Source organism: Drosophila bipectinata, chromosome 3R (genome assembly GCF_030179905.1).
Source record: "Drosophila bipectinata strain 14024-0381.07 chromosome 3R, DbipHiC1v2, whole genome shotgun sequence".
NCBI classification, from domain to species: Eukaryota; Metazoa; Arthropoda; class Insecta; order Diptera; family Drosophilidae; genus Drosophila; species Drosophila bipectinata.
In genome coordinates this window covers 26,814,012-26,841,793 of record NC_091739.1, presented here as the reverse complement: position 1 = coordinate 26,841,793, position 27,782 = coordinate 26,814,012, and the positions used below count along the sequence as shown (strand labels likewise).

At 45.9% G+C, this 27,782-nt stretch overlaps 1 protein-coding gene across 1 annotated transcript; it reads left to right on the top strand.

Moving 5' to 3' along the window:
• The first annotated feature begins 1,887 nt into the window (after positions 1–1,887).
• Positions 1,888–27,077, top strand: LOC108122024 (extracellular serine/threonine protein CG31145). Its single transcript, XM_070280907.1, has 12 exons — positions 1,888–1,926; positions 2,271–3,073; positions 6,660–7,526; positions 11,198–11,476; positions 17,594–17,718; positions 18,831–18,909; positions 19,634–19,726; positions 21,850–22,093; positions 25,096–25,176; positions 25,449–25,561; positions 26,296–26,436; positions 26,758–27,077. The coding sequence occupies exons 1-12, from the start codon at positions 1,903–1,905 to the stop codon at positions 26,963–26,965; spliced, it is 3,057 nt and encodes a 1,018-aa protein (XP_070137008.1). The 5' UTR covers positions 1,888–1,902; the 3' UTR covers positions 26,966–27,077.
• Positions 27,078–27,782: the final 705 nt, after the last annotated feature.

The following is a 27,782-nucleotide window of genomic DNA, read 5'->3' as shown; positions in this document are numbered from 1 at the left end:
CAGGCCCAATGCGTGTCGCATTTTAATGGTCCCTAGCCAGCGCCCCAGACCCTGTCCCTTTCCGAGGCAAGAGTCGAAGGCAAAGCTCTTGTCGAGATCGGGATTGGGATTCGGATCTGGGAATGGAAATGAGAATGAGAATGGCTCTGAGTGGGAGTGGATTTTTATGGGCCATATGTAATGGAATACATTTTCAAAAATTTATAGCTGCCACACTGGGACTCGTTGCGTCTAGACGGAGGGCGATGAAGTGCGTGCAAGCCAGGAGAATAGTTTCCTTTTTTTATCCCAAAAATCAGGAGCAGGAGATAGATAGACAGCCAACAGGCAAATGCACTTTCCCCGGAATGTGTCAAGTGCGGAGAGCATAAGATGACTTGCATTGAGCTGGTCCGGATGGATATATAGATGGATAGATAGATATATGGACAGATAGCTGTAGAGACTTAGCTGCGTGCCAGACATTCATCTCAATTTATCGTGCTTAGCCGCATATCCCGGCAGATCGAAGTGTCGTCTGCGAATATATCAAAGTCTCAGCCAGGACCCTCATGACTATTGTTGTTGCAGCTTCCTTATTTATCTATGTGTATGTCAGTGTGTGTTTCTATGCATCTGCGTGAGGGTACGTGAGTTGCAGTTGTCATTCCAATCTCTATACCATATCCATTCCCTTTAACATTCCTGTTTCCTGCTCCCCAGCTACTAGCCCGTTCCTCTTTGGCAAACAAGTAATTTCACATGACATGCAATTTTTTGTGAGATGGCTCTGTCCCACTTGCACTATCTTCTGTCCTGCTTCGCTCAAAACAAACAAAACAGATGTAACGCTGCCTAGGATAGGAAATCTTCTCCTTCAGCCATCCTTGTCTCCTGTGGATGTGTGTGTCCCCAACCACTTTTGATTATTTTGGCTGAAAAACCACACACACACACGAGTCGTTTGAGGAAAAATTGAAAGTATTCCTATCTTGCCGCAACACATGCAGCTGAAAACTGTCAATGCCAAGGAGCGGGCGAGAAGAGATGCAAGGATTCGTGAACAGGATCAACAAGGGAAAACGGATTTCCACGGGAAATGGGTGGCCAAAAACAACAGGGACACCTAGTGTAGGATGCACTTTAAGTTTCATTTCAAAAAATTTAAAGTCTAACTTCCTTTGCGTTTCGGTGGCATTGCTCATACGCCCTGTTGCCTTTTGCCAGAGAGCAAACATAAAAATATGCATCTAACATAGTCGAGAATCGTTTGACTGCCATATTTCCTCTTCGGTGGCGCCACGAATTTGCATCTGTGACTGGCTGTTGGTATTTGGTAAACAAGAAATATCTGTGCTCCAAGATATTGCTGAAATTTTTTCTTCTCGCATTTTTGGTTTACCGTCGAAGCGAAAGAAGTGCAGAAAGTGCTATCCAACCATACAACTACCCAACCATTCCACCTAGCAACCCCCACTCAGACTCCTTGTTAATGGTCTAGTATCAGCACTTAAACGTTTCACACATGCTGTCCATTTCTCGTTGTGGACGCCGCTCTGCTTTTTAGCCTGGTTGTTTCTGTTGCTGTGTTCTGCTCAGAATTATCCGCTTATGCTAATCTGTCTAACGTTTCAAATTTTCATGCTTTCTCTCAGCTTTTCATTCCTCCTCTTTAGTGTGTGGGTGTTTGTTGGAGCCAGTGTCTCCTTTGTGTGGCAGAGGCAGTGGCTGAGGCTGTGTGGGAGTGTTTTCACACACACATGCACCCTTGAATAGACTCATCCGGCTTTGAGAAAAGCGAGAAAAAAATCGCAGGCAGGAAAGCGCTCCACATCCACTTGATGACCCCCTGGAAGGCAGGAGTAGGAGAAGAAGGAAGAAGAGTCCTAGTCGTAGTTGGCCTCCTCGAGTCCGCTTCATTCAATGTCACTTGCCTCGAGGACGAGTGTAAGTAGCACTCCACAAATGTTTTCATCCGATTATGAAAGGGCGCCGAGTTGACCGAGCATTGTCCTCAGCAATATCCTTGAATTCAGTTGAGTTGCGTTACGTTGATGGCTTAAATTATTGTTGGTTTGGCACTAAGATAACAATTGTTCTCCCCTCGTTGAATTCTACTAACCCGAAAGATTGCTTGAGCATGATTTGATAGGAGGAGCGCCCCTTCTTCTCCTCCTCTCCACCCCAGCGCCCTATTTTTAGCGTTTTCCCCGAAAAAACCTCAATCGAAACGGGGAAAAGAGTTTTCGTTTTCACAATTACGAGTTTCTCCCACCCAACCATCGATCCAGGTTAAGTCAAGCGGGAGCGAAGTGGACGTGAGTCAGCGGAATGCCAGCCTCCGCCAGCTCTTTGCCCCCTCAGCTTCGCAGTTGGCCAAGAAAAAGGAAGCCCGCCAAAGGAGCCAGAGCAGCTTTTCGCTCCAAAGAATCGGCAGCCAGGATGTGGGTGGCCAGGTTCAAAGCCCAAAAGCAGTGCCACAACCAGAACCAGAACCAGAGCCACAGCAGCAGCTGCGACGCTCCACCGGGAAACTGGCCGGCTGGAGCAATGGGAATGGATTCGATGATTACCAGCCAAGAGCCGCCTTGGGCATAAATCAATTGGCAATGACTACGAATCAATCGGCAGTGAAACAATACAATGGCCAGGACAATAACGATTGGGGTCCTAGCCCGCCTCCTCGTCGTATTCCCAGGCAGGCCGACAATGGCTGGCATCAGAGTGCATTTGAATTGGCAATGAGGAAAAACTGGAAGTCAACGAGCCAGCTGGAAAATTTTATTAACAACGAACATCATGACTACGAACTGAGGCAGCAGGAGCTACAGCAGGAGTATGAGCAGGAGCTGCAGCAGGAGCCGGACCAGGAGCAGGAGCTAGAGCCGGAGCCGGAACAGGACATTTCTGTTGGCTTTGGTAATGAAATGACCTGGGGCAAATCTGCTGAGAAATCGCTGCCATTGAATCACCTGCAAAGCAGCAGAAGCCGGCAAGGAGGATTTTCTGGGACGAGAGACGACTGGGACCGGGAGGACGATTATAAGCAATGGGATTTGGACTCGGAGCAGCGCGAAAGTTTGCACAGCCAAAGGTAAATTGACAAAGGACCAGCCAAAAGCAAAGCCCAAGCAAAGCAAAGCAAAAGCGTAGCGAAGCCGGAATGGCGAAACTAACCCGACAGCGTTTAGCTTTTCTATTTCCCATTTTCCTGCGAGTTGCGAATTCCTTGAACGCCCCCCAATTTGCCCAAGTTTAGCGCTTCGGCTGTCACAGAGGATTGGATGCGATTGGCGGCCATGTAAATGAGCCAAATGTGTAAGCCAAACTAACCTTGACACCCTGAGCATTCTGCTTTTTTGCTTTCTGCAACAGTTTGTCCGTCATTTGCATATCGAATTGCAGTCTCGATTGATTGCTTGTTCGATTGGGTCGATAAGGCGAGCTGCTGACTGGTATTGCTTGCCATTCTTTAGCTTCTTTTTGTTGTAGATGTTGTTGAAAACCCCCCCATAATAGTGTGGCAACAGATCGATCAATAAGTCGGGTCTTTTGTCAGAAACCCCCACTGTAACGAACTCTGGCCAGCGGAATTCTCAAACTGCAGTGATGCGTGGCACCGAAGGAAAGCTGGGTCACTCGCAGGGAGGGGAATGCATTAAGCGTGTCATTTCAAGCTGTTGCACAATCGTTGATTTGATTTGAGCCAAGCTTTCCGAGCTGCGAGCGGGTTACGCATTTCGTTCGACTTTAAGTTGAAAGGCGCTAGAGCGGCGAGGGGCACTGGTCTCCCCCAACCTCCGCCATCCCCGGCCGAATGCAATCATGCATGGCATATCGGTGGGGAAGACGAACTGAGCTACAGAAATACAAAAAAAAAATATATAATACTACAGACTACAGACTAACAAGCCAAGTTCAGTGACCGCCGAAGGCTAATTGAGCCGGAGAAAGGCATTAGTCAAGTTTGATTGAAAGTGAATTTGATTTATTGCCCTCGCCGCCGATAGTCCACTTAGATTGTAGATCAGGTTACAGTTTCTTTAAAAAAAAAGTATGAATTTGAAGGTAAATAATTTATAATTCTTGTACCTTCTACAAGAATAAATAAAACCTTGTTTGTTTGAGAATAGACTCCAAGGTGATAATAATATTTATATAATTTATGATGGCATTTTTTTTCTGATATATAGTATTTTGTTGATAATACGGCATGCCAGCATATATGGCCTCAATAAAAATTCTATATATTTTTTATCTTTTTATATATTAGAATCTATGGCACTTTGTAACCTTAATACAAAGCTTCTTTTGTCTGTGTCTTTCTCAGAATAATAAGAAGAGCATTTTTAATCTAAAAGATTATTAATCTTTCTCTGTTTCTCGCCAGACCATTCATCATGATCTTGCTTTTTAAATTATTTTGCACTTTATTGCCCCCCAGAGCATTTCGCCTTAATGTGGCTTTCTTTTGGCTTGTTTTGTTTTTTGTTTTTTGTGTTTCTTCTATATGTCTGATTAATAAAAACAATGCGCAAATTGGAGAGGAAATTGCTGTCACTCACTGGCATGGCTGTAGTTGCTGTTGCTGTTGTCAGCAATTGCATTAAACCGATGCCTTGATGTTGCTGTAGCTGTTACCCTTCTCTCAGCTGACTTGGGGCCCTCGACGATGCGGCGTTTAAATACACCGCATGAGTTTAATTTAATGCAACGCAGCAATTTTATCAAGCAACAACAGCAAAGTGCGACGACAGCAATTGCTTCTCACACTTGCCATGTCAGTGTCGTTGCTTCTGGCATCCAGTCAGGCAGTCAGTTAGCCAGCCCGTCAGCCAGCCAGCCAGCCTGCGCTTATCGCACTCACCGGCTGATAGGGAATACTCGTGTACATGACGCTTTTCAGCCGCATTCCCTGCCCGCACCTCGTTGTAGCGTCTCGCCGGATTACGTATGTGCTTTGCATTTGACTGCCCATTGATGTTGCCAACGCCGATGTCGGCGAAAGGCTCCATTGTGTTGCTAGGAATCTCATCTGATGGGTTCCTTGTGTATCCAGATTTATCCTCCCACCCGACCACCATAAGACCCCTCCCCCTGGCTGGCCTTAACCCTTCCAAACACGCCCCCTCCGACTCTGTGACTGTCAAATCAACTCGTCATGGATATGAGCAATTGTTAGAGGGGGCGGAGGCGGAGACCTGCATAGAAAATTGGCATGATATGTGCTTTGATTGACGGGGCTGCTTCTCAAACATTTTGGGTGCCTTTTGTTTGCCAATTTGGTGCCGTATCTGTCATTTTATTCCCATCATCTATCTGGAATTCGACTTGGCTTGTAATCAGCAATTTTTGCCTACAAGCTGCAGAATTTGACGTTTAATTTGCGAAGCGAGTGCAAGTTTCATTCGATTACGTCAGCAATATCAAATGGTTGAATCTCCCATCCATGGCAGTAAGGACATGGTAAGCCTGTCAATCAAAGGACCTTGCATTCAATTTGCAGCTTAAGCCGACAACACTGAGAGCGAATGAAGCCAAATGTGATTACATGTGAATTGGTTTATTTTCCATTTCAAACGATTAAACTTTTGATTACAAATGATTGAAAAAACCTTTTAAATTTATGAATTTTTTTATGAAAATGTTTGTAATGCGACCACTCTGATTCCAGTGCAGATGGAGTATCGTTTATTTTGGCCACATTTAATTCCGTTAGAAGGAAACATTGCTCGGCCGTTGCCAGGGGCAATTCAACATTTCGCCCACAATTTTTGGTCTGGGCCCGTGTTGACTCTTCATGTGGCAACAACAACAAGCTTAACTTGCCACCCGTCCAAACAGACAACGGCCACTTTGCAAGAGGCATGCTACTACTTCTATACCAATTTCTATCCCATTCCCATTTCTGTTGGTATTGCTGATCCTGGTACCAGCCAGGTCTTCCTGTTGTAGTTACAATTCAAATTCCGACTGGCCGGGGCTCAGAACCAGCAACGGCAACTGGTAACGTGCTGCATGAAAAATATGCTTCATGCTCTGTGCCGGCCCGTTTACGTGGGCCAGCAAAAAACATGAACAATGAAAAAATAGAGACAATAAAATAGAACTACAACAGGCAACTTGATGGCACCAGCAATAGTAGCTGGAACACCAACAAACATGCACCAGGATAGAGCGATAACAGTGGCCGGCAAGGCAAAGAACAAAAAAAAAAATGGCTGCTGTCGCATTTCCGGTGCCAGTCAACATAGCGGATGCCGTGACGCCGCTGCCGACGCCGCTTTCCGAACACAACCAGACACAAAATATGAACTACAAAAATAATAACAAAGGTGCATATTTTGCCAGCTTTTTATGGCTGCAGGAGTAGCATCGTAAAATATTTTACCACACAAACTAATAATAATATTAATTACCATTTGTTGACATCATTACGGTCTTTGAAAAATATGATAAAACGCACCGGAGCGTAAAGAAATACGTGTTAATTAAAGTACCATAAAAAATACGATTTTAAAGAGCATTTTTAGGGAATTTTTTAAGTTCAATGGAGTCTGGGAATAAAATTTTAATAGCTTATAGCTTAATTGAATTTTTTATGGATATGACTAACACAGCCCTGGTGTTCTGATTCGCTAACTAATGGAATTCTTCTAACTATGATTTTTTATTTTCAGCTATCGTCCGGCGGCCGGGCAATCAACGCCGTTGGCAGAGCGGCTGCAGCGGTTCCGATACCGCCAGCAATTGCAACTGCAGTCCGCTGATATCGACTACAGCGATAGTGCCCACAATACTGGCCATTTATCAGCTGAACAAATAGGCGTAGCCAATTGGCAACGAGCGCCATTCGAGGGGGTCACCTCAGTCGAGGTTGGGGCATCGGCGGAGCCGGAGGAGCTTCTGCCACCGGATCGAGTGCTATACCCAGACTCGGAGCCGGAGGAAGAGGAGCAGCAGCCTCGTCGTCGAGTGGTGATCAGAAGGCGCATTGTGCGCACTAATCGTTGTGGTAATAACACCACCACCGCAGACAGCAACCACACCACCAACACCACCACCGACGGTAACACTGCCATCGATACTGATTTTGGTGTCAAGAGCAGCGTTGATAAGGCTACTTTAGCCGGCACTGGGAATACCCCCAACTGGCTAACCCGACTTCACAGTTTCGGGACCAGCAACAGGAAAAATCGGGCCACCGTCGAGGCAGGTGGAGGAGTAGGTAGTGCCACTCGCAGCAGCAGCGGCAACAATCACACAGCCAGTGCCAGCGGCGAGAGCTGCCACACTAATCCCATCATGGCCGTCCTGCGCACTATGAAGCTCAAGGAGCGCCTGGTCATTAGTCTGGGCGCCACTCTTGTCCTGCTCACCCTGCTGCTAATCGTGGACGTGCAGATGGATTTCGGGGTGGCCAACCGCCACCTGATGCAGCAGCAACAGCACCAGAAGATCCGTCTGGGCAGTGATTACGACGCCACGGGGGCAGGTGGAGGCGGCGGCATACTGCACGAGTTCAAACGCAAATTTCTGCAAAAGAGGTGAGTTTGCGATACACGACCCCATTATGTTCGAAATCCATCCCATCTATTGCCGATGATCCCTCATTAATCAATATGCGTGGGTTAGGAGGCAACGATGCTTAGGTGCAAGTGCTGAAATGGAAACTCACCTTGTCAGAGTAAATGAGGTATTTTAAGAAAATGAAAACAGTACTTCTTGGCCCCAAAGGATCTAAAAACCTCTTAACTCCCATTGGAGAATGATTTAACTTGTATGACACAATCCATAATAGCTGTGTTTTCATCCTGCTTTAGGTTAAGCTCCCAATTAGAAGAAAAGCATCTTGAAATTTTTATTTTGTACAAAACCAAGCAGGCCACCTCTGGCCATTTCGAGGGATTAAAAATTATGCACAAATCGCAAACAACACCCAACTCTGACGACACCCCCGCCAAATCTTGGTCAGAGCCGGGTCTTGGCCCACCGCTCCTAGGCAGGCACACCGAACACGGCAGTGTACATAATTCAATTTAGCAGAAATGCAACAAAAGTTGCAATAAAACTCGGTTGGGCCCGGCATTAAAACGTAATTTGCTGCGAAACATAAACCCAGACCCCCGGCCAAGTTCTGGGAAACTACAAGAAAGAGTTGGAGCAAAAACTGGAGCCAGAAGCATGTTAATGCCTTGCCATAGAATATATACAGACTAAGAGGCCAAGTCGCTTTTACCTTTACCTTTGTGCACTTCATATTTTTTTTCTAACTTTTTAATTTTTTACCATTTTGCCTCTTTGGGCCGCTGAGTTGCGTGCGGCTAAGGCACAGTAGGGTAGGGAGTGGGTGTTGAACCGGGGGAGTTCCTCGGGGTGTCGTCCGCCATTTTGCTGCGGCTGGCGGAAGTCGAGTAATAAAACATCAAAATGACGCAGCAAGGCGCAAGGGAAACTGTTAAGACCATCCTTCCCGGGTCTTCGATCTCTGGCCTGCTTCGGCTCCTGCTCCTGCTCGGGCTCCTGGTACTTTTCCCAGGTGCAGCAAACGACTTCGGGCCCCGTCCCGCTCTCGATCCATTTCATCCCGTCTGGTTACGTTCCGTTCCGCTCCATTCCGGGAACATAAAACGCCAATGTTTAGCCAGTAAATATTTAATTAATTCATAAGCCGCCTGCCACCAGCCCGTAAAATGAATGCCTTCGGAAACCGCTTTCCCGTATTTGCTACTCCGCAGGATGCCTTCGCCCCTAATGTCCCCATAGCTCAACCCATAGTGGCTGCCATAACTGGTATCTGCTTATGCGAACGGGCCAATGCAAAATTATGATGCCCCCATGCACTGAGTCGTGCAACATGGCTGTGAAGCGTAATAAATTCTATTTAAGCATCAAATGTTTGCCCGACTTTGTCTTCAGAGCCTGCGCCCCGCTTTCCTGTCTTGTCTCCCCGACAGTTTGCTTTATAATTTTTTAATTATTTCATTAAAAACTGAAAACTGTGGCAGACACTTGGCGATGTTGTAAGCGCAGCTCGGCACCCAAGAGGCTATTGCATAAACATAAACAGACTTCCATTAAGCTAGATAAGAAATCCATCAAAATGCGATAAAATTCCAAGCTTCTACTAACAAGTTCTTTGGATTATTATCGAGGCGCCAATTTTCTATAAAATTTAAACAAATATGCCAAGACTGATAACAAGCTTTAACTTCGATTCCACTTAAGATAGTAAACTGTTTGTAGAAGCTCTCTAAAGCTTTAAACTGAAAATAGAAGACCCAAGATAAGCAACGAGTCTACCTTATGAAAATCTCATTAAAACTCCACGAAATCCATTAACTCATGCCAGAAGCAACGTGCAAGTGTCACTGGTATCGACCACCGGCATGGACTATGATCCTGTGGCTAATGCATTTGTTGTTCAAAGTCGTGCCCCGTCTATTTGGCCATTGCAGTTGCAGTTGACTGGTTAATTAACCGCAGAACATGGCCAGCTTATGTGGGCAGCGTTACGCACACCACGTGACAATTTAATGAGCAAAGTTTCGCCAAAGTGTAATTAAGTGCACGCCACATCGATCACTGCAACCGAAATGGGAACAAAACAGCGTAGAGTGTGGCACGGCATAAGTATCTGCACAGGGCACTGTGGCGGAATCAATTTTGAATGGGCCCGGAGTCCCATAAATAAGCATACAAGAACACTTTACGCTGGCTGGGGGCTCGTGACTGGTGGCCCATGGCTGGGGGCGGTACAAAGGAAGATTTAAATACTTATTAGCACATAAAGTGGCATTATGCGGCTGCCAATAAAACGCGTGAAATCTGCACAAGCTCGTTATGGCGGAAAATTCTTAATAAGCCCCCGGGCAGGGTGAAAGCGGCTTTGCCAGCTAGATATTGTGTCATCCCCTTGCGGGAAGGAATGTTGACAGCTTCTCAGCTTCCCGAGAAATTGTTTGCCGCTTCTTGCCATTCTCGACTGTAAGCTGCCTATCTTCTGTCTTGGCTCAGACGTTGGCTGGCAACTGTTAATTGAAAAAGTTTTGCATTCTGCCGACACAGGTGCACACATGTCGCACCGACGGGTTGACGGATAAACCATCCTGCCAGAAGGTGATACCGTTAGCACTTTCTCCGTCGAACACTCCGTCGTAACTTGTGCAACAATTAAGAAATTTAAAAACCACATTTTACTTTGGCAATTTGGGTTTTTGGGCCTAATGATGTGCGCTCGAGTGAAGAGCTCGTCATTTGGCTTAATGGTCACACAACATCCTCTGCCAAGCCACATAATTCCGGTCCACCTTCGACTAGGACTCTTTTTTCCCAGCACAGGATGCATGCTAACGAGCTGGTCTCCAGGCAGGCTAAAGGTTACATCTTAAGCGTTTCGCCAAGCGCAGTTAAGAGTCAAGGCTAACGCAAATGGATGCAACAAATTTAGAAACTTTAATTCATCTTTCAAGGACTCTTTTTGTCTGAAGCATGCGCTGTCTAAACGGTAGGCAGCTGATTACCACAGCAAACGGACACAGTGGGTCATAAAAACTCAGTTTCTATTGCTTCACCTGTTTAAATTAATTTAGGAATATAATAAATGGTTAAGTTTTAATATACAACCTTAATATTAAACCCACAAACCTATTAACCTATTTTAAACCAATTCATTTCGGGGTCATGAAATATACTCCCACACGTTTATCTGCAGATCCTATCCATTAGATACAATTTATTGGTATCCTGCCACTGTGCAGCAACCGGAGACATGTCGCACATATAGAGTGTACCTGGGGCCCATTGAAGTACCTGCAATTTCAGTTTATTGCAGTCGGGTGAAGAGCCCCATGTGTGTCTGGGCTGGGAGCCGGGTGGGCCGCGTAGAGTGTGTGGGTGGATAGTCGTCTTAGATAAACGTAACTAAACTCGGGCTGACAAAGTTTCAGCTTACCGGCAAGTGCGTGTCTTTAGAAGCTTGGCCAGAGGCACTTACCTGCTCGGCTGCTGCTCGATGGCTGCCACTAAAAGCCAGTCCCGGGCACTTGGCAGTTGCAATTAGCAACGAGAGCACCCGTTGGCCATTGTCAAGTACTCCCGTCGACCCTCGGCTCGTTGCTAATTATGGTATTTTTTAAACTCACTTTTATGTAGCTCCTTTTAACGCATTTTCCGGTTTCTCCTCCCTCTCTCTCTCTCTCCATTTCGTCCTTGACAGCAACTCTTCAGGGTCCAAGGAGGCTTCCACCCAGGCGGCGGCCAGTCAGAGCGGCGGGGCGACCAGTGGCCAGGATGGAGCAGCGGGAGCCTCGGGCGGCGCAGCTGGACCCGGCACGGGATCCAGTGCACCCACCAGGAAGCCCACGCCGCACGATCGGTATGTGGATCTGGAGAAGCATCTCCTGACGGACGAGTACTCTCACGTGATTGTGGACAATAAGCCAGATGTAGGCAGAGAAAATCCTTCACTGGCCGAGATTCTGCACCGCAAAGCCAGGTGAGTTCAAAATAATGGTTATTTTAAGGATTAAATTATTGTTAAAAATCTATATCTCCTTAAGATTAAATATCCAACCTTTCTTAAATGCAATTTAAAAAGTTTACAACACTTTCCACCGAAGTCGGGTATCAAAATCAAGACCGAAAAAATTCAATTTCCTCTTAGCGGAAGGACATAACGCTTACAGTTTTTACCTGGTATTGGGCCACTTTAGCCGGGAACTCGATAATTGATAGTAGAACATTGGGTTAAGTGGGAGGTGGGAGGACGGGGAAAACGAAAAGGAGTGCTAGGAGACGTTACGGCACTTTCGGGCTTCAATGGAATTGAAATGATTTTTATTGAAATTTACGCTCCATTTACGTGACACATTTACGTTTTAGACATTTAGGCGCCCCCTTCCTTCGGGCCAAGATCTTTATGTGCATGTCTCTATCTGTCGCTGGTAAGTGTTGCCTGATTGTTGTTGCCTCTGGCAACCATTTTTCGGGCAACCCTCAGCCGCCTCCACTTCCGGATGCCACCAGCCGATAACACTGATGAGAGTGTGCCTTGTCTCAACATGGCGTATGCGTAATTTCATGCGAGCACAATCAAATAAAACTGCAATAAAGAAATCAATGTGGATTTGCAGCACCACCACCCAGCAGCCTCCCCTCGCCGGTTATCGGTTATCTCCGTTACCGTTTCTGGAATCTTTCCGTTTGCTTTCGTCCTTTTTGGGGAGTGCGGGCTGCTCTTCCCGTTTACTTGAGGCAGCAATGAAATTTATTTCGACGAGTTTTCATTTGATTTTCTTTCCCGGTAATCAGCTTAGTTTTCTCCATTTTTCCTCCTACGGCGAAAGCGGTTCCTACCCGACAACCGCCCCAATTCCATTCCAGAGAATTCCGTTTGCTTTTACAATGAACAGACACTCAAGAAAGCGATGCCGGAGCTTCTGTTCACTCCAAATCGTTTTGGCAGTTTTTATCAAAATTGAATACGTAGCGTATGAGTAATTTCATTTGCTTCAATAGTTGGCAAGAGCGTTGCCCCAGCTGAAGTTGCACAAAAATTGGTTGGAGGGCCAAGTTGGGGCGTAAGCCGAGAATGGGGAAAATGCAAAGTGGCAAAAACTTGTCAAACTCAACTTGCTTTTGGCTTCTTTTTTTTTCGTGTTTTGGTGCAGCAGAAGCGGCATCCGAAGCGGCATCAGGTGGGTGTGGGTGGCTGTTGTCTGAGTAAGCCAAGCCAAGTGTGGGCGTCGGCATTAGCATAAAATGCTTGATTTTCTAATTTATAGCACATCACCGAAACCCAAGCCGGAAAGTTTGCTACTTTTTTGTGTGTCGCACGTAGCAAAATGCAAATTTCATTAACAAGCAAAATTGCTGCCAGTAAATGTTAGTATGTGAGGATAAAAAAAGAAAAGCTCCCACGCTGGTGGGTGGATCCTTTTTGTTACCTTGGTTGTGGATGGTGTTGTGGCTGGTAAATTTATTTAAAAGTATTGTCAGCAGAAAAGAATTATGTTTTCTGCGAGTTAAGAAATCAAATTAACTTTTGCACTTGACCTTTTAAAGATCAATAGATAGATAGATATCTTCTTTAAAGAAAGGTTCTTAGACTATTGATAGTTAAGGTTGAAGGATACCCCTTCCGCCTGACAACATCTCATTTAAATCCTGTAGCTCCCAGAGCACCTCCTCATACATATGCCTAAAGTAGTCTTTTGTGTTCTATCTTTCATCCGCTGAGGTCTAGTCAGCACTTTTGTGACGCCGCAGAGTATGCAACACAGCTCAGGTAGTTGCAGCTGCAAATGGCGGAAAAAAATGTGACAAAATGCAAATGCTCCTAAAATTACAAGATGAGATATTGCCAGCGGCCGTTGAAGAGTCAGGTGCTCACGGAAGCGACTATAATACAAAAGCCTGTCCGACATTAGCCGGGGATATAATTACGACAAACTGGCGCTGATTCAGCCCCAAGTCCCGGGGTCGTGACTGTGTCCTTCGTTGGCTTGCGTTTAATTAGTATGACAAATTTTTAATTAGCCCGCAATTGCGAATGCCGGGCAGACGGACAGACTAGCGGGAGGTAGCAGAACAAAAATCTTATTTCGAGCGAATTACACCCGACGAAGTGAAATGGAGAAACAGGAGAAGTTTTACCAGCTGTCGGTCAGGATGGAAAGGATTCTTGGGTTGCGGATTGCGGATTGCGAATGGCGGACTCCAGGCTCCGGGCAGCTAGCTCGGGAGTCCGGACTGGGAGGATGAGAATGCGCTTAGTAATAAAAGACTATGCTCAATGTCGACGAGTGTGTAAAACTCCGAGAGAGCTTGCTGACATTTCGGCGAAGGAAAAGCGAAGTTTTCCACACTGGCCCCGCCCCTTGGAGCTGGGCTCTGGCTCTGGCTCTGGGTCTGATCCCAGCTGCAGTTGGTTTGCTGTCATTGGTTTTAATGTTCGCGCTCTTGCCGCCAAAGTTTTATCCTTGCTACAATATAAGTTTAATTTCACTTTCTTTCTCCGTCGAGTTTATTCCGCGAACTCGACTCAAAAGTGTCGGGTGCGAGGCTGCAGTCCTTGTCTGTCCATTGGATGGCTCTGCTTTGGTCGTGCCGGCCGCAAAATTTCACACGCACAAAGTTTTCATCTATACCCGCCACCACCCGTTGGGTCGCCCCTCTTAGAGTCCTGGATTCCTTTTTGTCTATCTAAGCAGCACTCTTGCGGCTCTGCGGCTGCGGTGGCCTGGTCGCAGCTGCACGGGGAAAACTGAGCTGTGCCGGCAAAAGTTTACTGACATTTTCTTATGGCGAAATAATTGCGGGCTGCCGGGAAGTAGGGTGGGGACAGGTCCCAGGAAGAAGTTTCCAGGGGGCCGGAGAGCGGGGATGGCAGTCGGGCTTAAGCAAAGGCCAGGACATGCCGGCTGACAGCTGTTATTATAGTACCCACTTCGGCCAGCGGTATAACACCGAGGATAACAGCAATAACAATGGCAGCAGCAGGAGTGGGAGGCAGGACTAGGATCAGGACCAGCAGCAGGAGTAGGACCTGGAACAACAAGTGAAAGCAAGTCACTCGGCCAGTCATAATCCAGGGCGCTGAAAGTTTTCCCACCAGCGCAGAATTACTCAGGACGTACTTGAATTTTGTGGTAACTGAAAGTTAATATAGCATTAATTAGTTATTTCGGTCAGGGACTACAAAGGAAGCTTCTAGTTTTAAACAATAATGATATGGGTTTAAGGTTTCCCTATCAAGAGAGATGTATCCTTGATTAACTTTGCTTGTGATTTTTTTGTGATACTGGCACATATAACTAACAATGTATTTTAAAATAACTTTAAAACAACTTGCTGTAACTAAAGTTATTCCTGTCCATCACCATGGCAATTGCTGCTCAGGTCTAAGGACGCAGCACTTGCGGGTCCTGTCAAATCGTCAAACCGAGCGCAATTAAGCTGATTAGTGAGCGTCATTCAGCGGAGCTCTTCCGCCAGCATCTGCCCCCGCCTCCGCTGACATAAATAAATTTAATTTCCGCTAAACATAACTCAAAGTAAACTTTTGACGCAAGTAACCGCCAGGAACGTGCAGCTGCCAAGCGGGCAGCGCGGGTGGTAGTCCTGCCATGGCTGGGGCGTTGCCGGGGATGGTGGTAGTACCAATTATATGAAAATCTCCTTTTCAATAATTTTTTTTTTGCAACGTTTCTGTTCTTGCTGCGGTACGTTGTTGTCAACGTCGTTGAGTTGTCAACGCTTTGCATAACAAAGTTTTGCGCTTGGCTTAGACCACTGGCGTGGGTAGCGAACGGGGGGTGGCAGGTTGGGAGGGGGCTGGCTGTCACTGCGGTTGTCAGCGTTTGTCTGTGTGTTTAGGTGGGTGGGTTTGGGGTTGGGTGTGGGTTTGGGCTGCCAAGAGTGTATATGTTTCCGCTGCGTGTGTGATGGTGGACCACGCGTCACGTGCGCTTTTGGCGTGCAACATGCTAAAACCCATCGCGCTGGCCGTTTCCTCGGCCCGACCCACACACCACCCTGCGCTTCAGACATCGCCTTCACTTTCTCTTGTAATGCGATTTTGGATTTTTGTTGACTGGCGGCCGCTGCAACTGATTTACGTGACTCAATTACCAAAAGGGATTTGAATTTGGTTCGGCCACCGCTTTGTTTTACCATTTTTCCATTTTTATTCTCTCGCCCCGTTTTTGCCGATGCTTCCGTTTGCTGGCCCCAAAACCCAAAAAGTGCAACAGCTGGCCAAAGCTATTGGCCAAGCATTTACAAGCCTTCGAGCCAAGCCGCTGCTAACCGCAAAACACACACGCTCGCACACACACAGTGTGTATAGTATAGCCGCTGTGGACAGCGGCCAGTGCTTAGTCAATGTCCGGATCGGCCAGATCGGGCTTCATCAATTACGCAACTCCGGCTGTTGCTGCGGAGGATGCTGTGTGGGCGGCAGCTCCTGCTGCTGCGGATGCCTTTGGCTGTTGGCTCGGTTACGCCACCACCACCACAGTTGACAAATGAAACATGAGCTGAAATTTGACTTTGGTATGCTAACGTTTCGGAGCAGCATACTTCGAGGCACACTGCAAAAATAAATTCTGAGATCTATTAAGGACTTTGGCAAACATTCATTAACCTGAAATCGATTTTGGCTTAGAAAATTCTGGTATTAGAAACCTGTGTTTGAGGGCAAAAATAGAGGACGTGGGCGGTTGTCCTTTCCTGATATCCTTGTCACCGAGTAGCACGTGAAGCTGACTGAACCCTTTTCAATTTCGTTGGCTCTTCCTTGGGCCTGTGGCCGCCATCCCAGCTCAGGACAATTGCCGCCTGATTGCGAGTCCTCTTAGGCCTTGACGGCACTTTAAACCCTGCCTTCGTCGAGACTAAACTCGAGCTGAATTCTGAGGTGAGAAGGTGGCAGCCGGGTGGACTCATTGCTAAGCGGAGGTGGCAGTCAGGAAGTTGTCACCATTTCCATAAAACGCTGAAATATTGAAAGTCATTCGGGGCACAAGAAGGTTGGCTGCCAGACATTTGTTTCCTTCCTGTGCACAAAAGCCAAAAGGCAACGACGGGGTTAGAAAGACCCAGACGTAGGCAGCATAAAAAGCGTTAAGCGCTGAAGTATAACAGCCGTCAACGGGCAAATTATGACCGAGCAGGAGAACAGGATACCAGGATACCAGGGCTAGGAATGAGTTATGTAGACGCCATTGAGAGCAGCCATGGGGGGGAAACGGATATGACTTCATTATCGTGATAAACTCGATGCACAATGGAACAGACACCACCGCCACTGCTGCTACTTATTCATTCCTCATTTTGTCCTGCTGACCAATGGGAGCGCATCTCGGATTCAGGGCACAGGGTTTTGCATTTCAATTTGTCATGACTGGTGCTTCTTTAGCTGGTGCTTATGGTTTTGCTTCTGCTGCAACTGGGATAATATGTTGTCTGCATTGCAATGCCAAACGATACGAGATACGAGCTACGAGAGCATGGCACTTTGCAGCTTAAATTCTGGCAGAGCTCAAACCAGCACAAATTGGACTAAATCTGAAAGCGTAACTGCAAAGAGCTTAAGACAAAAGCATTTGCCATGTGAGCGGCACATGTCAAAAGGGGACCAAAGCATAATCGGAGAGGAAAAGATATTTTCCGACAATTGCCAGTCTGGCAGTAGCAAGAAAAATCGACCACCAAAGATTACAGCTGATACTAAACTGGAGAATGGGAAGTGGTTGGGGGAACAAAATGTCTTGGCATTTGCAAACCAAATTGTCATGACAGCGGTGTAAGAGCGACAGGATGTGCATTGCTTTGACAAATCAATGTGAGAAATCTTGATATGCAGCCCCAAAGCATGGCATACTTATGAGGGAATCCAAAAAGAGCACTCCTGTTGGCAACAGTTCCTCAGTCCTGGCTCTGGCTGTGGCTCGGTCTCTGGCTGATTGTCCTTATGGATGCTTTCCCTTAGCCTGCCAACGACAGCTGGCTTTCGATTCTTACTTACATTCTATCTATCGACCATCTTGCTTCTCTTTGGCCGCCCTTTCAAACTCTATCTGATGCCATCTCCACTTCCATGTCTTTGCAGTGTAAATGCCAGCAATTTGGAGCGCTTCCAATTGCGCATCACGAAGAAGGAGCTCTACGGCGAGCAGGACACCCTGGTGGATGCGGTGCTACGTGACATGATCAAGCTGCCAATACAGCATGTTGGTAAGACAGTCTGCTTCCGTTTTGCGGGATTGTAAAGTCATAAATACACCGGTCTGCCCGTTGGGCTCGGTTAGCCCGGTTGAACCGGTCGCACCCGTCGGCCCAGTCTGCACGGCTAAAGTTTGTTGTATGAGGGAGCAGGACTCGGCTGGATTCCAGATCCGGGACTCAGATGCACATTTAACTCAATTATGTAGAGCCTTAGCGGCTGGTATTATTGAGGTGCCGCTACGAAACTATTTTCATTGCAAACTTTTTCCAGCGCATTCATTAAACTCATAATTTATTAATAATAAACTTTTAACAGCGCCAGGGCCGCTCGCAGCGACAAAAAGAAAACTCATTTGCAGTTAAGGGAAAATAAGAAGAAGGGGGAGAGCGAGAAAGGAGTGCAACAATGACACTGTGGCAACAAAATTGCTGCAACTTTGGCTTTGGCTTTGTGTGGCAGGCATTTATCACGTATACGCCGCGTACACAGAAACTTCTCCTAACACACTCGCCCCGACACACAAGCACGGACACAGAGGCTTACATGCATGGCTTGGGCCTTAGAGAAACTTTCAAGACATAATTCATATATACGAGTATTATGGGCCAGATTCCGCCTCTCGATTCCCACACGCCCCTTTAATAGTGTTTGTTTTAAAATGAATTTTAATGAAATGCGGTCTGTTTGCGGCAGGATATTCGGTTTTGTTTCGTTCACAGTCGGTCCGAGAGCCCAGCTTTTGTCTGTTTTTGCATCAAAATGATCAAAATGTTCAGTTCAGTTCACTTCACAATCTGAAACCGAGGCAAGCCAAAGGAGAACTGTGCTGGGCTCCTTTGTGCGGTTGCGTATACGCAATATTTGTGTGTTTTCCTCTTTTTTTTTTCTAGGGCTATTTGAATGCATTTTAATTGGTATTTAGTCGAGTGTAATTTGTTTATGCACTCTGGTCTTCTGGCCAGAAGCAGGAGCAGCCGTAGCAGCAACAATTTAAAAGCCGATTGCAGACGGTGATCGTTGGAGTGCGAATTCCATGAATTCGGTTTTTGCTTCAATTAATTTCGAGTGCTTGATTAATTTACATTCATTTCTCTGTGTTTTCTCTGCATGTCCTTCGCAGTCCAAAAGGAGGGTGGCACCCAGCTGAAATTGATCATTGAGTACCCGAACGATATCAAGGCCTTAATGAAGCCGATGCGGTAAGTTCGCCAGAGGACTGGCCACCAACGAGGAAGATTTCTCAGTCTGTCGCCGCTTAATGCATTTGTCCTGAAACTTTTTTTTTGCCAGAACCGGCAGAGGACCCAGAACCGTAATGAATGCAACTTTTGCCCACTTGTCGACAACACTTTTCGCGTATCTGAGTAAATAAAATTTCGCTTTTTATTCGCTGACTTTCGTGCGGCCTGTCGATGGAAATTCCACGTCCATTGCCGCCGTTTTGCGGTGGCACTTCCAGCCGCTGCAAGCCGTGAATTTAAAACATTCATGCACTTTTTAATGAGATTTAAACGCGTTGGCTTGCTGGTCAATGTGCTGGTCTCCCTTTTCCTACCATTTCCCGGGACTTTTTCCGATTCTCGTTTCCCTGCAACTGCCCACAGGAGCAGCTGGCAAAGTGCAAAGTGTCCTTATAATGTCGTTCATTTGCAATTTAAATGAAAGCGTTTTTTATTTTTTAAATATATACTATGTAGTCAGTATTTTTTTTTTGTATTTTAATTTGCACTTCCTTTGGCGTTACCGTGTAAGTAATTAAGCTGGCACGTAGCAATGCAGGTTCACCTTTGCGTACCGTGGGAAAATTCAAAGTGGCCCCATGCAAATGCATTAAGCTGGTGACAGAAGCCCGCAGCTTCTATTCATTTCATTATGTTGCATCCCCGCACCCAGTACTGATACATCTCATTTACATTTTCGCAGGTTTCCGAGGGACCAGCAAACGCTGCCCAACCATTTCTACTTCACGGACTACGAGCGCCACAACGCCGAGATTGCCGCCTTCCACCTGGACAGGTGAGTTTTAGCTGCTACAATTTAACCTGGGGCCGTTCCATCCACAGAAACTCCGTTGTGGCTATTTATGCAATGAAAATCGTTCGGCATCCAACGACCTGGTCTGGTCGATTGAATTAAATCAGCACAGCCAGGCGATAGTCCCAGCACAGCTTCGTGTAAATGTCTGGCATACTGTTATTTATTTTTAATTTAATTTTCAATTATACGTAAATATTTATGGTGTGCATTCAATGGATTCGGCCACCGCACCAACAAAGGCAGAGACAGACCGGAATGCAAGGGGAATATTCTGTAAAATCAATTTGAAATATTCAATTAGACAATTGCCGACGACGGCCTTGGTTAAAATTTGTTGAATCCTTGAAACGGTATTTTTAAATATTAAAATTCTAGGAATTCCTGGAGCGCGTTTCGGCATTTATTTCATTCCAAGTACACAATTATTACAAATATTGCTCAGCCATATTTTACAGGGGAAAAGTATTACTTTCCTCATTTTTTTTTGAGAGAACATGACAAAGCAATCAAATTATCCAATTTGTCGGCCATGTTGGACGGTCCCTGGGCCAACATTCAGCATTCAAATTTATAACACTTTCTGCCAATTTGGAAGCCTGACCCTCTGCGATTAGAATCCCAATAATCCTTACACACACCCGGACACATGCTGAGGTCAGACCGCAGTCAATTTATGTTCATTATTTATGATGGCCAGGCAAATAAAATAAAAAATGTCCATACATTTACCCTCTCACACAGAGACACCGACACCCACACCCACATAAGGTTCAGGGGCCAAGGCCAAATGGCGCCATTAAATGATATTTAAGAATATTTTTCAAGCCACTCGCAGAAAAAGGGGAAAAAGCTGTGGCGGCGGCGTCAGCTCATGTAAATTATGTGGTCACATAACTCCCGAGTCCTGAGTCCGGCCTGAATCCCGAGCACCAACGGAGAGATCCAACGGAGACGACCTTTTCATGGCTAATTAACCCGGCCAAGTGGACTGCCATGTCCTGGCGTAATTTAGACTCGAATTGTCTGCATAGTTAGCAGCTGCTTGCGTTTGACAAAACTTTGACAGCCAGGTTAATTGCCACTCACTCCGCCACCCCACTGGCTCATTTTTGAATTTAGATAAGGCGTCATAACTTGTGTAATTGTTGTGGCTGCCACAAGCACGCACATGCTATTCATCCGGCCAACTCCCAGCTCCCAACTGCCAAATCCCAACTCCCGGGCCAACTTCCCCGTCGATTGGCTGGCCAATCCTCTGGAGTTGGCAAAGTTCAGGCTGCCAGTCCTCTAATGCAGGGTCCTGGGGTCTCGACTCCGGAGTGATGGAGTGGCTGAAAGGGAGGCCGGGGCAGAGCGGTGAATGATATAAATTTATCGCATTTTCCCATTGACCTCAGGCTGCCGCCGACCCCCAGACAATGAACACTCTCCATTGCTCATGTTGCCAAATAATTTCGATAATATTTTCTGGTCAGTCTGCCACCACACCCCCAGCCATAAATCTCCTCTCATGTGAACCCTTTAAGATTTGAAAAGATTTAAGAGGGGCAGAGATATACGGGGATTTCATATTGAATGTGATGGCAAAATATTGGCGAGCCAACTTTTGATGGATCAAAATTTCTGTAGAGAACTGTCTAGGGTTTCACTCAATTAGCTCAATTGTTGTTCCCCTAGGTTTCCTTAAATAAACAAGGAATTATTCCTGTCCTGGCTGTGCTTGAGTTTTCTCCACCGTTGCCCTGACAATAATCTGGAAGTATTTTCCTTATTCTTGATTACGCATTCCGTTTCGCACGCAGGCTTCTTTCATTCCCCCGACCAATTAAGAAAAGTTTCCCTGCTACGTTGTTCTTTTATTTCATGTATAATTTCCGCTTTTTATATCCTTGCTGAGGGTATTGTAATTTTGTCAAAAAGTTACAGAGAGACAACATAGATACTAAGTATGTCAGGAGCAGGATATAAAACTGGAGATATTTGTGGCCACCTTTCATTATCCTTTCTAGAGTATATAATCTTCGACTCTTTCCCATTTTGCTTTTATATTTATTTTTTTGATTTTGTTAACCGCCTTTCTGTGCCTCTCTTTTTGGTTTCAGGATACTGGGATTCCGCCGTGCCATGCCCGTGGCTGGCCGTACACTCAACATTACGACCGAAATTTATCAACTTGCCGAGGAGAATTTATTGAAGACGTTCTTTGTTTCGCCATCTCTGAATTTATGTTTCCATGGCAAGTGCTCGTACTATTGTGACACCTCGCATGCCATTTGCGGCAATCCGGACATGTTGGAGGGCTCCTTTGCCGCCTTCCTGCCCAACTTCGAGTCCGGCAATCGCAAGGTATGTATCGCCAGGCTGAACCTTACTAGGTCGCCCGATCCCACGACACACGCTTCACCCATCCAACAATCAACATCCAACATCCAGCTTACCACATCCAACGGCACGCATGGGAATGGGGAAATGTGGAAATGGGAAATGGGGGCTATGCTGGGCATGTTTGTGGACCTGGCTAAGTGGTTTTTGATTAATGCACAGACAGCTTCAGCACTGCGCCAGATTACAATTTATGCTCCTCGCTGGCTCGCTTCTTTGCTGTGGTCCGCCCGCTTTCATTACCAATTTCGAGCGCCGGGCATGGGCCGGGCATGGGCCAAATAACAAATCACTTTATTTACTTAGCATGTAAGCTGTGTGGCTCGCAACAGGTGAGCTCAAAAATGTGGGTGCCCCGGCGGATGGTCAGTTCCTAGAACTACATAAGCCCATTAATTGGGGGAGTGCCCGGGTCGCGGGGCCTTCAAATAACACAACCCACTTAGGGCTTAGAGCCGCCGGGGTAAGAGGGAATTTTTAAATAACGAAACGAACTCACTTTTAATTTGCATAATTTTTGTGTTGTTTTTTTATGCGCCTTTTTATCCTTTGTTTGTTTGCCTGCCCGGTGGACCCCGCAGCTCCCCTCAGTGGGGCACTTTATTCCAATTCCATTCATTCGTTTGGCCGTGGAATTAAGAGCAAAAATATTGTATCAGTTCTTCAGCATCTGGTAAAGCGTAAAATGAAATATAAAATGCAGGAACCCGAACTCCGTCACTGGCGTTAATAAATTCTAGAGTCCACTCCATCAACGAGGGGAAAAACACAAAAAATAAACGAGGAAAAAAGGGACAACGGCAACAGCTTTTAAATGCAAATTACCGAAAAATTAAAGCCCAGTCCAGTCCACTCCAGGACTTGACTGTCTCAGTTTTGTGAGCTGCGGCTCTAAGGCTATAAAAGGGTTCATCGCTCCAACCGCCATGGGTCCCTCATCCCTCATCCTTTTTGCCCTGAATCTGTTCCTCACAGATTTGCCGCAGCAGAGGCATTTTATTTTTAGTCTATTTTATACATAGATATATATTTTAGTATCCTTGCCCAGAGCCTCAAAGGAATAATTCTCTTTATTTCCCTTTTTTTTGCGGCTCGCCCTCCAAACAGTTTACAAGTAGAAAATGGTTAAGTGTATACTTGAGATTTGGCGTAAGGCAAAACTGTAAATTATGCACAAGAGATCATTTTTCTTTCTCCGTTTCCCCACCCAGAGTTTATTCTTTTTTCCATTTTACCTTCAAACCCTTCTGGTATCCTGTTTTAAGCCTGGCCAAGTTTGTATTTTCCCTTGCTATGTGGGAAGGATGTAAACAATGAGAAAATATTATTTTTTCAACTGAAGAATTTTAATTAAGTTGCAGATTTGATTTGCACGCTTGTTAAATGCTTAGGGAACCCATCTAAAGAATAACTAAATTATAACAATAAAGTAACTGGCCACTGTAGGGTTGAATAGAGGTGTTGCTTAGTTTTGGGAATCCTGGGAATCATTCATTCTAATGCCTCATAACACAACCCTCTTAATTGGTGTCTCACTTTAATCTAAGCTTATGGGAACTCGTATAAAAATGCCTGGTCATTTAATGACTTTTACTTATTCATTAGATCGCTAATTTAACAATCATTAGCATGGGCTTGAGCTGACATTCAAAAGTGTTAATCTACGGCGGGATGAGATAAGCCATTAAAACAAAGTATAAGAAAATAAGACACTAACAGTCGTTCCAGTTTCTAGCAGTTGAAATTAACTGACTGGCTTGCCATTTTTTTGTCGGTCATCATTTTTGTCATCAAGTCATTGCATCTTAAATTCTTTCCGTTTGCCCGGGAGTCTCATGTTCCACGAATTTATCAAGTGCATTTAACGCGCTGCTAACAAAAATTGCAAATTGCTTGCCTCACATTCTATCTACTTTTGCTTTTTTTCGTGCCCAGTTTCCATCGCCCACTGCTCTTATAAAATTTAATTTTGCTTGATTTATGCGTTTTTTTTTTGGTGACTAGAGGTGGTCTAAGCCAAGGTAACAGAGGCGAAGCCAGGGGAGAAAAGGCTAAAGAGCGCTTTTTCAAAATCCCCCGGACGCCCCCACGCGTCGGCTGTCACTATGCCAACGTTAACTTACCTTAGTTCTCTGCTTTAAGTTTGCTTTTGTTATAGTTTTTTTTTTCCAGTTTGTTGCTTTTTCCTCAGTTTGCATTTTTTTCGTTGCCCGTGCTTGTGTCTGTATGTGCTTTCTGTTTGCCTTGCTTTGCTTTTCACCGCCAGCTGCATTCTTTTGGGGGGGCCGGACCCCCTTGGAATGGCTCCCGGGGACTTCGCCTCGGCCTCCGCTTCCGGTCATTACACACTCCACTGCCACGCCCACTCAGCAAAAGACGCGGCCAACGCGCCGAGCTTTTATTATGCATTTTTGTGTGTGCTGCTATCCCGCCAGCATTATTTTTAATTCTTTTATATATTTCATATATATTTTTTGTTGCTGCTCCCCTTCGTTACGGTTGCTGCTACCGCGACCGCTACCGCTCCTGTTCCTGTTCATGTTCCTGTTCCTGTTCCTATTGTCGTTGTTGTTGTTGTCGCTATTGTTGCCCCCAACCCGCTCCGAAAAAAAAAAATCAAACGCCAACCGCCAACCGCCACCCGTTAACCCAGGGACGGAAGGTAAGTTGCGGTGGCCGAAGAAGTCGAGGAGGGGCCTTGCGCTGCAAAAGTTTTATTGCCTGCCTTGGCCAGCGTTGGGCAAATAATTTAATTTAAGCAAAATTAATTTCGCCTGCAGTAGCAGTTGCAGGAATTCGCTGGGGGTGAAAGGGCGGGCCAGAGGGCGGGCCATAAAGCAAAATTAATATTCTTGCATTTTACTTTTTACCCGACTGTCAGTCGCTAAGATAGAGACAGTGGCAGGCCATGTTTCGCTTGGAATGGGAATTGATTTTGTGTCCTGTCTTCTGATTTTACCCAACAGCTGTGGCGGCATCCCTGGCGACGCTCCTATCACAAACGGAAGAAGGCCCAATGGGAGACAGATGCCAATTATTGTGCCCTGGTATGTATATTGCTTGGATCCTTGCTTTAGCTCCAGCTTCTGTTTCAGCTTCAGCTCCTTCCGCTACTTTGAGTGCGGTTTCTTTTATTTAATTTGCATTTAAACTCGATTGAAATGCAAATGTTTTTGTTGTGGTTGGAGCTGGGGCGACTGGAGCTGACTTAATTAAGATTTTGCTCGCCAGCTAGCTGGCCGCACGTTTACAGCTGCAGCTTAATTCTGCATTTGATTTTCCGCAAACCAAGTCATCTCCATTGAATTTTTCGCCCTAGGTCCGAGATATTCCACCCTACGACGAAGGCAGGCGACTTTACGACCTTATGGACATGGCCGTCTTTGATTTTCTCACTGGCAACATGGATCGCCATCATTACGAAACGTTCAAGTGAGTATGGGTGTTTTGCGCACTTTTGGCCTAAGCCGGATATGTGTGCGTGTGTGTGGCAGCAGGGTGTCCTTGGCATGGAAACTAATGCGATCGGTTTATTTCCGCACACATGGCTTTGTTGGCTTCCTGCCTCCTGCCTCGCAGTACTCCGTCTGCTTTTAGCACATTGAGTTTGGCTGGCGTTGCGATACGTAATGTTACGTATGCGCCCCGTGTGCACCCCCGGCTGGCTAAGCGCCTGCATTTACCAGGGATATGCCAGCACCTGCATGCCAAGCAGCCACAGCCTCGGCGGCAGCAGCAGCCGCAGTTGCAACAGCCAATGCCACGGAAAGATATTTCCAGCCCGCCTGCACAGGCTTACAAGAGAAAGCATCTCAGCTCCGTAAGCCGACGCTCCACATCATCGATGCGAGGCTTTTGGCCTGGGAGCCAGAATGGCAGCCTGCCTGTTGGCTGCCCGCCTCCTTTCGTTACCTCCTGTCTGTAAAACCTGTGTATAGGTGCCAGGTGACTTGGCCCGGCTGCCTGCTAAATTGTTTGTTATGCAAAAGCGTTTGTTGGGCTTACGGCGATGTCATCGCTGGCAACCTAGCTTACAACGATTGCATCCATACAACGGCCCCGACTACCAGCTACCCACTTTGCCTTTGCACCAGGCAATTATGCTGCCGGGGGCTGGCTGATTGCCGCATTCACTCTAATTTTTCTCCGTTCTCTTTGCATTGCAGGGTCTACGGCAACGAGACCTTCCCCCTGCATTTGGACCACGGTCGAGGCTTTGGGCGGCCCTACCACGATGAGCTCTCCATCCTGGCGCCTGTCCTGCAGTGCTGCCTTATTCGAAAGTCGACGCTCATCAAGCTGCTAGAGTGAGTATACAAATCATAAAACACAAATCAAATCACTTTTTTCTAGAATCTGAAGTTTCCTTAAATAGCTCTTAAAGCTGAACTTTAATATTTATTTATATTAAATTAAAGAAAAAATTAAATACCATTTCGTTTAGTATCAAAGTAGCCACGCTTTTGTATCACTATGACTTCCATTTTAATAAACTAAGAGTAGCATCTAAAAACATTCATTAAGTTAAAAGCATGAGGCTGTTACCTTAGTTAATAATTTATTAACATAGCTATGGTTACACATTTCCCACAAATACTTAATCCAATATTATTTTAACGAAACCTCAGATTCCACAATGGCCCCAAGCCGCTGTCGCAGCTGATGAGTGAATCGTTGAGCCAGGACCCCATTAGGCCGGTGCTCTGGCAGCCGCATTTGGACGCCCTGGACCGGCGGACTGGCATCATCCTGCAAAGCATACGGGACTGCATTAAGCGGAATCCGCCGGGAGAGGTGGGCGAGACGGACGGATCCGAGACGGACGTCTCCTCATAGCAATGAGGACGACCAGCGAGTGAAACAAAAAATCATCCTAGAGCATTAGCTTAAACCCCTAGCTGTTAGTTGTGTGTCCTTGTGTGTTTAATGAAAAAACAAAAAACAAAAACAAACCATAATAATTAGCGTTAATGTTTGTGGCAATCGATCTTTGTAAAAGATCAAGGTCCTAAGTGAAGGGATGCCTTGTCGCTTTGCATGCACATACCAAAAACCCAAAACAAAAGAGTGGAGAAAGCAGAAGAAAGCCAGCTATTTAGCAAAGAGCCAAGGCCGAGAATGAATTAACTCTAATGTTTATATTTTCACGTACTTTGTTTGCTGGCCGGCTTGAAGAGCTTGGCCTGGTCAAGATTGGCAATGAAAATTGAGTACCTCCCACACACACAGCAGCCCCGAAATCATACCAAGTACTTTCAAAGACATACAGTGGGTGCCAAAAGTAAACGAAGACATGTTGTGCAAACAAATCGGGACGAGAAAGTAAAAACTAAAGTAAAACAAGAAGGAAACTTCTTCAAAAGACTATAAAACATAAACAACAAGAACTAAAACTAAAACTAAAAATTTTATCTATTTTCTAAATATTTATTTATAATTTTTTCATACTTTTTACAACTTTTAAGTGCATACAGTTTTCCCGTATGCAGCATATCCCTCAGCCTAGCCCCCAGCCCCAGACCCGTCCCGCACACCCTTCTCAAGAAAAAGTTGTTGCAAGTTTAGTTCGTAAGTTAACCTTACTTTATGATCGATATCAGGCGTAGCTTTATCCGATTCCAGGACGCATTTCCTCCACTTTCACCCCAGTGGA